The sequence below is a fragment of the Haliaeetus leucocephalus genome, unplaced genomic scaffold (genome assembly GCF_000737465.1).
Source record: "Haliaeetus leucocephalus isolate CR32 unplaced genomic scaffold, Haliaeetus_leucocephalus-4.0 Scaffold229, whole genome shotgun sequence".
In the NCBI taxonomy this organism is placed as follows: domain Eukaryota; kingdom Metazoa; phylum Chordata; class Aves; order Accipitriformes; family Accipitridae; genus Haliaeetus; species Haliaeetus leucocephalus.
This window is the reverse complement of record NW_010972665.1, coordinates 2,828,967-2,842,091: the sequence shown is the minus strand read 5'-3', so window position 1 is coordinate 2,842,091 and position 13,125 is coordinate 2,828,967. Positions and strand designations below refer to the sequence as shown.

Here is a 13,125-nt window from a genome sequence, read left to right as displayed (position 1 = left end):
TGCTCTGTTTCAGGTTAGCACATACTGAATTGTTAAGAAGGTCTGATTTGCCTGTATGTTACAAGCTTGGAAATCTGAAAATGAACAGCAGTGGATAGAGACCCAGGTGCCTTTTTCACTCACTGTAAAAACACACAAATGAAAACCCACAAAACCAAGCCCTACTTTGAGATGCAATTATTCACCAAAGATACAAGGTCCTAGTTATACACGCTCAAGGCTGCACATTGACAGTGTTGAGTTCAACCTTCCTTTTCCTAAGCGTAAAAAAAGGTGACAGGGACTTTGTGAAGACAAACACACGTATAGTTTAAGTACTATGAATACTCTGCCTTCAAAAAGCAAATTTGACAACATAAGTGCATGAACAAAGATCTTTGTTGTATTGTGCTCTCCTTATCAAGCATACTGAACTCCTAAAACACAAGTTAGTCCAAGTTACCATTTGACCAGCAATTTTAGCTCCCATTCAGATCTACTATTTTAGACTGCTGCCCCATCATAATAAAATTGAACAGGTTATGCACATGGATCTGTAGTATCAATTTCTTCATCTGGCAACACCACACACTTGAAGGGTTTTATTTAAAGAAATACACGTTTCTCTGACTTTTCAGAAAAAAAAAAAAAAATCACCTAAAAAGCTGCTCTCTATACTGGAATAGGGACACAGAGTTTTCAGTCAAGATGACCAATCCTTTCACCTTAGCTAGCAACCTTCCCACAGTGTCAGCGGGCTAGAGAGGGGATTCAGTGGCACCATTCACATTAGAAGCATTTTTAAAAATTCTTACAAGGATTTTTTCTGGTGCAGATTCACACGTGCCCAATTTAAACTTGGTCCACTCAAGAGCTCCACATATAGACAGCCTTCTTGATTTTTACAGACCTTCTACTGCTAGATTGGAAGTGTTCATATATGCGTGTATGCATTTGTGTGCACACATACACATGTATATACACAGAACTCAAAGGTTCAACACAATATTTGCATCATCTTGTAACCCAGCAACAATGACAAAGAAAGAAATTACAATTCTGTCATTAAGATACAGTTCAAACACCATGTCTGTTACTATCATATACCCTTTTACATATATATTAACACTTTCTATAGGAAAGAAGTTTCATACATTAAATATTGACAACCTTGTAATGTATTAAATACATATTTATTCAATATTTTATTAAGATTATTAAAAAAAATAATCTTAGATACTCTTTATTTTCACAAGGTGTATGCAGTTATGATGAGTAACCTACACTTCAGCTCTAACAGCCTAATCCAAACCCCATCAGCTTTAATGGGCTTTAGATCAAGCATGTGAGAGCACTGTAACAAACACTGTTTCAGGAGGTAATTCCCATGCAACATCAAACTATGACAAGACACAAGAGGCTAAAAATGGCTCATCATAATTTATTTTATGTTAAAATGTACAGCTTGAGGGAAGGGGCATGTGTTGGTTTTTTTGCAGTTTTTATTTTTGTTTCTTGGGGGCTTTTTTGTTTGTTTGTTTTTGTTGGGTTTGGGGTTTTTTTTGGTTTTTTTTTTATTTTTTTTTTTAAGTGACTGACTAAAAAGATAACATAAATACAAGAGTGTCACTGGGTCCTATTTTTACATGTATCAAGCCTCTTCTGTTCGGCCCTTACAGTCACTCTGTACAGGTACAAAGGCTACAAAAAAGGAAGCAATATAAACAGACACAAATAACTTTTGCCTTTTTACATGCGATCTGTAAGCTTAGTTTGAGCTATTCACACGCTACTGCTCTATTTTTTCCCTTAAAAAATAACTCCAATATTTTATAAAGATAGAAAAATCTACAGATGGAATGAAAATGTAAAGTTAGAGGCATTTCCATAAAATAGCAACTTTACACCAAATTCACTACTACTTTTTTAAATCCTGCCAGGTATTTGGACATATATGAAAATGTTTCAAAACTTGACAAATAAACACTGAGATGTTTCAATCAACAAAAAACCGTAACTATTTATAAAACAGAAAGCTGCCTTTTTTCCTACCCCAGCCCCAAAGAAACTGGTCACAAAAATGGAAAAGAGTCTCAACTTTACACTAAACATACAGCAATAAAACCCTTTGAACTAACCAAAATGTGAACAGCTTTCGCAGCTTTTTTTTATTTTTTTTTTACAAGTTTTATAATTAACAAAAATATAGTTCTGTTTTTTTTACCCCTCAAACTAGGGTAACCTAATCAAGGCAAAAAAATTAAGAAATGGCTTACTGTTAAGCACAACACTTGTACAGTACTACAAAATGCACTGTCACTAACAAAGACATTAGCGGCATGCAGAAGTGTCACCTTCAGAAACAAAATAATACCATAAAAGAACTGCTAAAAGGCATTTACATGTGGGGAAAGGAGAGAGAAAAAGCTCACGATGCAGTACTGTCTGATAGTTTTGGAGTCTATTTATCCACATTTTTAATGGGAGCAGGCACATAAAATGGCTCTGAACCATCAGCTGCTGTGTAATTGCAGTTCATAGAAAGAGTTCTTCCTTTCCAGAGAACTTCAAGCTCAATGAAATAAAGAAAAAATGGAAAACCATCTATTTCCCCCCAGAGAGAAGAAAAGTTAAATCCCACAAAGTTAAAAAACAAAACAAAATGAAACAAAAAAAAAAAAAACAAGAAACAAAAAAAAGAAAAACTTGTATAAGGCTTTCTGCTGCATACAGCTTTTAAATGGTGCCAACAAATGTTTTTGCATTCACACCAATTGCTGGTTTTGAAATCGTACTCTCCATAAGATATTTGTGCAGATCAATCCAATATGCTAGTTTGGTAGTCTGTCTCTCCAAAGGACCTACCTTCTCATGTAGGATCCATTAAGAGACTGTTTAGACATGCCTGTATTCATGTAGCCATGATGCCCCGGAGGACTGTACATCATGTTACTGTGGGGTGCTGTCTGCATTGGTTGCTGTGCATATGGCTGAGTTCCCATCATGCCCATCTGCATCTGCATAGGGTACTGGGGTGTCTGATTCATATACCCATGATTACTGTGATATCCACTATTCATCATTGGCTGGGACATACTATAACCATTCATAGCATTAAGGGTATTCATATTCATGTTCACTGAATTGACATTATAAGCAGGGGCTGGCATCAAATTTACACTCATGTTCATACCACGCTGCATCGTTAAGGTCCGCGCGGGCCCTTGCATGGCCACAGTCTGTGAAGCACGGCCATAAATTTGTGGCTGATGGGCTGCAGCAGCAGGTGGCAGAGGTGTGGATTTGGTTCTTACAGAAACATGACCTTTGCTGGCCATCTGAGTCTGCAGTCTTTGGGTGTGGGATATTCCAATATTCGACGAAGTCATATTACGCTGCAAAAGGGGAGGTGGCAAATTCATGGGAGGAGGAGTAAGGTTGGGGGGAGGGGTCATGGTAGCCTGTGCTTGGGGTCCTCCAGGAACAGCATGTGGAGACTGAGAAAGCTGAACAAGCCCTGTATTACTTAAGGGGGTGGACAAAGAGGCACTGTTTGCATAGGAAGTTACAGCAGCTGAATGGCTGTAAGGCAAAGAATGATCCATAAGCGTGTTAGTTAACTGTTGCAGTTTGGCAAGGCTGAAGGTGGCAGATGGCTGTGAGTAATGCCCTGCTCCAAATTCACTCTGCCCCATTCTTTCATATAATCCAATGTTGGCATTGCCAGTCTCGGGGATTTCAGTTAACTGCATAGGTGGTGTAAAATTAGCAGCCATGCTGCACTGGGATAACGGTTGGTTGCTGCTTGGAGGCCTTTCAACAACACAACCTTGGGGAGATTTTACATTACAAGTGGGAGGAGAATTGATGTTTGTTTGTTGCATCATACTGCAGCTTCCATTGATGTTAGACATCTGCTGTGTCACTGCACAGCTACTCTGCGTTAGGTTACTAGATGTAAGGCTACTGTATGAACAACTGTTTTGAGAAGAGTTGTTTCCACAGATACTACTACCCATTGTAGAATCGTAACTGCTTGGGTTTTCATAGTTTTCTGTTGTGCTCTCAATGCTCCCTAAGTCACTAAACCCACTATCCACAACTTGTTGCGAATGATCAGAAACTGAGGGAACATCCATCATTGGGCTAGTCTCCATGTTCTGCAGAGACGGCACAGAAATGGCACTTTGATCTGGGCTGATCTGAGCATAGCTGTTCTCTAAAGGAGCAACATTTGGACTATTAACAGAACGAACTGACTGGCTGGGATGAGAGTGCACAGATGAAACTGGGCTACTGTGGTCAGACTGCTGACAATCATCCAATGTGGTCATTTGGGGACTTTGGTCATTATGGGCATAGTTTTGCAAACTTCTACAGGCCTCTTGAGTCTCTGCACAGTCCTGAAATGTATCTTCATGTTCACTTGCTTCTTGGGTTAGAGACTGTACTGCTTGAACCGTCTCTGAATCAATCTCCATAGTCTCAGTACTCTCTCCCTTGAAATCGGAATGTAATTCTTCACCAGCTTTTTGGTCCTGGTTGTTATCTGTATGATCATCATCAGATTCAGGCACGGGGTCTGAATCTGTAGCAAGTTCTTTCTGGTCACTTTCACACTCATCAGCTGCAAGGTCAACACCACAATCCATTAAGCCCTCCTGATTTGAATTACCAGTTTGAACATTTACGTCTAAAAAAGACTGCTGTGTTTCCAGCATTTCTTTGAAAACTTCACCAGGCAGTTCCTCTTTCTCCACTTCCGTTGAACCCATGTGGCTATCGTCTTCATCATCTGCATCATGATCCTCATTGTGAGAAGGTTCCTCCTCCTCCTCCTCCTCCTGATCATCCAAATGCATGGACTCCTCTTTTTGCAGAAACACCTCTTCTGCTTTGTCTTTTTCTTGATCTTTTGAATTGATTCCACTTTGTTCTACATTCCTTTCTTCTTCCCCAGCTTTTGTCATATCATTTTCTTGTTTTTCAAAGGGTTCACTGGGTGGATGCAGAGGTTCAGGTTCTACCTCTTTTACTTCATCATCTGGTGGTGGTAATACTTCAACAGGCTCTTTAATTGCTTCCTCCGAAACAGCAGGAACTGTGCAGGGCTTGTCTTCAGCTGCTTCCTTTTGTTCGTCCACCAGCACCTGATAGTCAGGCTCCATAGGAGTCTCGGGTGGAGTGTATAAATTAAGCTTAAAGCCAGGTTTTCTTTCTTTGCTTTGCCTCCATTTAGATGGACCACGCTTAACTCCTTTGGGCCAACCCTGCTTACTCTTTAAAGGTTCAAGATTGTCTTTAGTGCTTTCTTCCAACACAGCTACATCCTCTGTATTATCTTTGGGAGGCAATAAATAGAGACAAAAGAAAAGTCTTAGCTTGCACAAACTAATCAGTATTTTCAACCATAAACCCAAAAGCAATTTATAAACTCAAAATGTATTAAGAAACCCTTGAACAAGAGTTATAAACAGATCTCAAGCCACAATAGAATGACATAATATCTACAGCTCAAACACATAGATATATAAAGTTCTTCTTGTTTGGTGGCCTTTTAATAGTTACCATCAGAACCATCATTTATACACTAGAAGAATCCCAGAGATTTAAAATCACACGACATGTAAACTAAAGCAAAAATATTGTCCAAATATTTGATTATCAACCTTTGTTTTTAGAATAGAGGTATGCCATCACTATATAGACATTGATCTAATGCATGTTGATCTTCTTTGACAGTAATAACATGAGTCTGGAGTTTCCTGTTTGACCATTCTGAATGATAAGCCACAGTAAGCATATAATCATGCTTTAGTACCAACACTGGAAAAAAGGTGGTTCATTCTAATATCTTCTCATGGGCAGCATATCATGACACAGCTCACAATACATGACAAAAGGCAAAAGATAATTGCAATTAAACAGAGTGCATTAGAACACTAAATTAATCCATTGACTATAAAAAAACCTACCCAAACACATTCACTCCTCTCCTCTCTCCCCAAATACCACTTACATATACACCAGAAAAAGGGAGAATTCTCAGGATATAACATGCTGCACTTGGGAGTGTAATGGCTTCAGCAATACTCCTTTGCCAAGTTCTGCCTCTCACTGTAGTAACACTCCTACAGTCAATTAATGTGATGACATGGTCCGTGGACAAATACGCAGTATCTGTCTAACTAAAGCAGTGCAAACCTGACCACTGGGACAGAGCTGGAACACTCTGAATTTGCTACTATTAGTTTAATTCACTTCTGTTGATAAGCAGGAAAAAGTGGTAATATTGTAATGTACCTGTGCACTGGTTTGTAACAGCACCAACATTCGTAAGCATGGTTGCTCTAGTCACACAAAAGCTGTTTAAAATAGAAATCAGTGCATGTTCCCTCAACTAAGCAAAGATTAAACTTCCCATGGAATTATGAAAATACTAAAATAGTAACCACTGGCTTCTTAAGAGAAAATATATAGACCTGAGAATCCAGTCATTCGTTCTGCAATTAAAACTTAAAAGCATAATTTGAGAGCCAGGAGGTCAAGGGATGAGTATACATTCAGAATAGCTCATTAGTAGTTTCACTATCCGCCCATTAGCTTTTCTGCCAGGAAATATCCTTGAAATCAAACTAGATAAGCAACTTTGAAAGAACACTGTTAAAACTATCCCTCTCTTTTGTGGGGAAAAAAAATAGGGACCCTAGTGCTGAGGACACATTGTGCCCCAGAAACAACAAACATTTCATTGAATTACCAACAATGCAGAATAGAAAGATATTTGTGTAAATCAAATCTTACTTCTTGCTTGTATCCTCTACCAAGGATACAAAACCAATATTAGTCAGCATTCCAGTGATACCCCTGCTCTGTCGAGTATGAAATGCCCTGTCGTAGGGACATAAAAGTTGTTGCTGGCAACATGACAAGGACTGCAGTGCTTCAGACTGGAAAACATTTGCTTTCTGAACACAAAACCCAGATTGTAATATTAATGGGTTAGGAATAACAAAAGAAGTAAACACAATAGAACCAAAACAAAAAAATTTGAAGCCACCACTGAATTCTAATAAACTATCTGAGATTAATGGCTGCAGTAGCACCTCTAAGCAGAAAGCATTATTATGATCGTAAGATTTTTAAGACCAAAATGTCTAAACACATCTCGTTTAAAATTTCCATATTTATGACAAAAATAAACACTTCCTTTGGAGGCCATCTGACAAATTAGTTTTGTGAAGATATAAGAACATTTTCAGCTTACTTGTACAATTGTCATCACTCCTGTAACAACAAGTATCTTTCTCTTCCTTATTCTGCTCTTCCTCCTCCTCCTTCTCCTGTTTCTGTTGCCCAGGTTGATACTCAAAAGCTTTTCTAATAACAGGTTTCAAGTCATCATCTTCCCCATCCATCTCACAAGTAGGTTCCAAGTGTGGCATGGGACGGTCTTCATCTGAGTTATCAAATGGCTCATTCAATACCTCTGTTGTTTCAGAAATTGTCTCTGTTGTAACACTGCTATTAATCCTTCTGCGTTTACGGCCCCTTTTCTTTTTCAGTATGAAAGGTCTCTGAAAAATAATTCCAGAAATATAACATTCCTGTTTGTTAGCTGACTCTTGACATCAATAAATAAATTTTTGTAAAGTGAGTTTACAATAATCTATTTACTCATTCAAAAAAATACCTTACATTGCATCAAATTCAAGTGTAGACAGAAAACTAAAATGTCTAAACAGTTAAAATAGGTATGTATCTATACATGCACACAAACCTTTCTGTAGATGAAAATTAAGACTAGAATTTTCTTCATATTGTAGTGATTTTTACCTTCTTCTGTCAAATAATATTCATAGCAATATTACACACATTGTACTTACACATCTTTCCTCTGTAGATTTATAATTCCCCAACAACCTTCACAAGTATCAAAGTTTCTTCTTCTACATTTCTGGTTTCTGCTATTTTAGAAATAAGTATGTATACAGAAAAATAGGTAACAGCAAAGGAAGTGCACCTCAAGCTTCACACGGGTCTCAACAATACACTAGAAGAATCCTACAGTTGGCTGCTATAAAGAAAAAAACTGTTCAACAGTTTATATTTCTATTATTATGCATTCTCAAAGATTTATAGTTACTTGCAAGTTTGCTCATCTAAAGTATAAACAAAGGACACTCCAATTCCCTAACTCTCACCAGGGACACCTAAATACATATGCTAAGGTGAGTGCTTTAATATTCTGGGATGCTTAGTTTACCAATTTAATCCATTCAAATAGTTGCTTTTTCAACGAAATTAAGATTTATATGAACACTGCACTAACCAGAATTTAACATTTAAATCTCTTGGAAATTAGAAGAATATGGGTAAAAAAACCCTTTTGTTTTAACAGCACTTGCTTTTTAAAAACAGTATTCCCCTTTAAGGAGTCCCTATATTAAGAACAGTAGAAGGGCAAATCCCACAAGCTGGACTCCATCTTAAAATGAAAAAAAAAGGAAGAAGCATTAGAATACTGAACGAATACCAATGCCAAACAGCAGAGGGCAATCACTAGTTTAAAAATTAACAGGGAATTCTGATTTTTTTGTGTCACTAGTATTTTACAGCTCTGTGAAAAATCCAAAAGATAAAAAAATTGGATGGAGAACTAAATACAGGAAGACAAGAATTGTTCAGTGTCCAAACAATAGAAAAAAGGATTAAAACAATCTAATAATGTTCGTAAAAAGCCAGATTATTATTTTGATTACAACGATTTGATTGAAATCAGAGATGAATGACTTTAAACCAAACCACTGAAAAAACACACCTTTCTTTTTATGGCCAGTGACTGTGGCTTTGTCAGCCGGGGAGGCGAACTCTGCTGATTCTCATCCCCGCCATCCTCCTCGCTGCTTTCCTTAGATTGCTCTGTGGATTGCCCTCGCTCCCCCACCACTGCCACACTTTCTGGAGATCGCAAATATTTATTTTTAGATTGTACTTTTGCAGGTGATTGCCTACTATTAGTTCTCGTGGAGAATATCTCTTGCTCTTCCTTCTCCCAGCAGCTAGCTTGTTCCATCAGACGCTCAGCCTGAAGGTTGAGGTTAAAATAACAGGTCACTGAAACAGCATTTACTTAGCCATATCCTTTACGTTCAGCTAAAGAGTTACAATAAGTCAACCCTGATTAGCACTGCTGGCTAACCTAGCAACAACATTTCAGCTGAATCATCTAGTAGGTCCTTTACAACAGTTAGGATAACAAACCAAAGAAGATTGCATTTCATGGGATATTTAGCACTATTAATGATGCAGCGAATTGATTTAAGTCCTTTAGCACTACATTACATGCCCACTGACATGGATCACTTTGAGCAAGTTCATAACACAAAGAATCGATTGACACTGCAGCCCCTGAGCTCTGCACCAAATTTGATCTGATTACATGCTCTTCGACTACCTCAGGAGTGATAAATACAGCTCTATGACAAGTGATTCATGTTCTAAGTTTTCATATTCATCCTCCCAAAGTTACCATGTCTTGCTGCACAGCTTCCAAAAATTTTGCATTACAGTAATATCAGTATCCTCTATCATTAAGCAGTGGTCAAAGTGAAAACTGCTCTGTTTAAGAAAGCCTAATATTGAATACTCAGAGTGGTGAAATCCAAAGGAAGGGAAATTCAGAATAAGAAGTTTCTGCTATTACCTCCTTTTCTGCTTCTCTCTCTTCTTCAGAAACTGCAGCATTAGAAACTAACAAAGGAGTCCATCTCAAGCTTTCAGGATCTACCTCATTGATACGTGGATTCGCTTTCAGTTTCTCCATATGACTTGAAATCAGCTTTTCCCTTCTAATAATTACAAATCTACAATCCAATAAACAGTAATTTATTTTAGAAAGTGATCACCTAGAACAACCTTCCTACAGTTTAAATCCTTTTGCACAATAACCTGTGAAAATAGATGGATAAATAAATGGATACATCAAACTAAAAATATCAGCTATCACACATAGGTAACACACACTACTGACTGTTTACTAAGCGGAAGTGAGGAAAAAATAGTTTATGAAGTGAAAGCTCAACACTAAACATCACTAGGGCAACAGAGAGGAAAGTAAAGGTTTTAGAGTTGACTACTCTAAATCCACGTAAGAGGTGTAGTGTTAGCACTTCAGTCACTGCCAGAACAATTTCCAATTTTAATATGACATACAGGCATAAATAGAAAACACCGTGGATCATCAAATAAAGAGTAAAGAAGTTGTTAATATTACAACTGAAGATGGCAGCTAACTGGACAAGAAAGTGAGTTAGAAACATCGGTTTTTCTAACAGAGCATAAAAATGTACCTTAGTCCTACACTGATGCAGTAGAAAACAACTTTCTAATGACTATGAAATGAAGGAGCATTTCAAAAGTAGGTGAAGACTAACATAATAGCACAGTATGCTAACATACTAGCATATATCCCACCAAATTCCCCTGTTACAAAGAACTATACAATTCTAAACAACAAAAAATGTTTTTTTGTTTTTTGTGGGTTTTTTTTCTTTTTTAGCAAGAATTTCAAATGCTGTAAAAATCAGGTAGGTTAAGTGACAGTATTGCTTTTCACTGAGAGAATGCTTTAAAAACAAAAGGTCAGATCCAGGTGAACCCTTTTCACAGAATTGTGACAAACTTCTACTTCACTACATGTATGCAAAATTAACAAAATGTAGGAAATCATAAGAAGCCATACCCGATTCCCAAGGTAAGTGTCTGGCAGGAATTTCAAAGATGCGATTTCTCTTCCTGGTTCAGCCACTGACCTTCTGGATACCTTTAGCCAAGTCAGTTCATGTCCCTGTCTAAGCTTTACTACCTGTGAAAAAAGACTAACTGACCTTGTTCATAAAGTATTTTGAATTCTATAGATGAAAAAACATTATTTTCTAATTGGGCATCAGTATTCAGGCCCTATAATAATTTGTGATGGCAGAAGCTGCATGTAAGTAACCAATACATATTTGAATCTCCCTTAAAATGCATTTTTCCCATCAGGTTGTCCATAAATAAGCACCCCAGAAAGTTAAGGTTTTAATGCCATGACAGCACTCCTCTTACTACTCGCATAATACCATTCTGTAATCCAATCTCCTTTTTGAAGATTTGCATTCTTACTAGTTCAAAACTTACTAGTTTTGAATAGTACTGCTGGTGCACATAAAAGTTACTGAGACTGCACTATTCCTGATCTTAATTTTATTTTTTGGCAACCCACTGTTTGTAAGGCAGTTTTGCTTAATTATGAGGTTTCTATGATTGGAATATCCAGAAAGAATTAAGAAGCTCTTCAGAAACACAAATACCATTGAAAGTAATTTAAGGCATTTTATGAAAAAAAAGAGCCCAAACAACAAAACCAGCCCACTTAAAATCTAAAGTATCAATCAAGATCATTAAGAAAGAAGATATTCACAAAACAGGAACTCACCTTCCCAGTGCACTAACTTTCAACATTGATCATAATGTTAAATAGAAGCTTGCATTCCCAGTACCTTGGGCAGGACGACTTCATGTAGAGCTGACCTGATCCCATGGCTCGTATGAATTCAGTAATGATTGAAAAAGGGGTGTGGAGAAAGAGACTGCCACCCACAACCCCAAATTTTTCCCCTCACTAGTATTCAAAGCAAGATATTTGCAAAGTAAGAGTCAGGAATTGTACTTACGGAAGATGATACTGAACGAAACAAAATTCTTCACTGAAAATGTTTCAAGCTGGCCACACCCTTCTAATAACCATTAACATGGAAGAGGATCCAAAACCCCACCATTTATTTAGGGAGAAAAACTCTTTATCTAAGATGCCCATTAACAAGACCCAGCTGTACTGCCCTTCTTCAGTAAAATGGTTATCATTCATTTTAAAGTCAGAATTTTACACAGACATTTTTCACATCAACTGTTTTGTAAGTAGAGAAAATTAATGTTTTGTCTCAGTATTTCTAAAATTTTTTACAAGATTCACTGACCTATCTTCTCTTTTATCTATCATGCTATGCTGCTGCAGGGTTGTGGCAATATCATGTGGACACATTCCAGTAGCTCGACTCATTCCTTTGATGCTGATCTGTTTTTCATGGTGGCAGTTAAGGTATTCTAATATGACACTCTTCCAGTATGCCAAGTATGAGAGACGACCCAGATCAGACAATGGCTTTTCAGGGGATCCTGCTTGACCCTCTCTTCTAGAAAGTAAATAGCCTAGAAGGAAAAGAAACAGAATACCTTACTGAGATAACAAAACTAAAGAATTTTAACTACCCCTTAAGAAAGTTGGTATTAATAAAAAGATCAGCATGACTGACTACATTATTGATACTTCTTGCAACTAAAGATATCCTACCCATAAAAGAGATTGTTTTTCATCATATAATGGCATAGAAAAGGATTAAATTCTTGTAAGAGACTCAGATCTTATGTTACAAGAATCAAACATTAACCAACCCCCCCCCCCCCCCTTTTTTCACAAGGCAAGGAGAAAAGAAAAAGCGAACACGTTTCAGAACAGGTCTCATCATACATGATGTCATTTAGAACTACAACTGCCTGGCCTTTTGAGAAACTTTTACACCTGAGTTACATCACTGAAGCCAAGAATTTTCAGAAGAATCTCAAGAGGAAGTGTCATGGGTAATATCAGTTAAGTCAGTTTTCTTCAAGAAGCCCCAGGTGACTAAGTTTTTGATGAAACAGTTAGTTGTTGTACTTCAGAGGTGACATACAATTCACAAGTTGAACTACTAGGAGAATTACTTAGAAAAAATAATTAAAAAATAATCTCCCTTAATTAACATTTAAGAACATTCACATAATTCCATTTTGCAGTCTTCAAGACAGTAATCAATCAGCTATTATACAATACACCACCTTCATTTTATATTCTATGTGTGTTTTAAGTCCTTTTTAACTCTCTTCAGCTTTAAGAAGCTTTTACAATTTAAAGTAGAACACACCTGCTTGGAGATAACAGAAGTAGTCTGGTATTTGCCACCATTAAAACTATTTCAGGATAAAGGAAAAAAACCCCCCAAATCAACACAATTAATAAAATGTATCCTTTCACAGTAATTAATCTCTCCATGACACATATTCTGC

General features: G+C 37.2%; 1 protein-coding gene across 7 annotated transcripts in view; it reads right to left on the bottom strand.

Annotated features, from left to right (window-relative positions):
- Positions 1 to 1,537: 1,537 nt before the first annotated feature.
- The window catches only part of KAT6B (K(lysine) acetyltransferase 6B), a 120,241-nt gene continuing 108,653 nt past the window's right edge, over positions 1,538 to 13,125 (bottom strand). For all 7 annotated transcript variants that reach the window (XM_010567789.1, XM_010567795.1, XM_010567796.1 and 4 more), the window contains 5 exons: positions 12,000 to 12,231; positions 9,686 to 9,845; positions 8,801 to 9,067; positions 7,247 to 7,556; positions 1,538 to 5,320 (listed from right to left, as the gene is read on the bottom strand). In XM_010567789.1, coding sequence (XP_010566091.1) covers positions 2,841 to 5,320; positions 7,247 to 7,556; positions 8,801 to 9,067; positions 9,686 to 9,845; positions 12,000 to 12,231 — 3,449 coding nt within the window. In that variant the 3' untranslated portion in view covers positions 1,538 to 2,840. The remainder of the gene's footprint in view (positions 5,321 to 7,246; positions 7,557 to 8,800; positions 9,068 to 9,685; positions 9,846 to 11,999; positions 12,232 to 13,125) is intronic.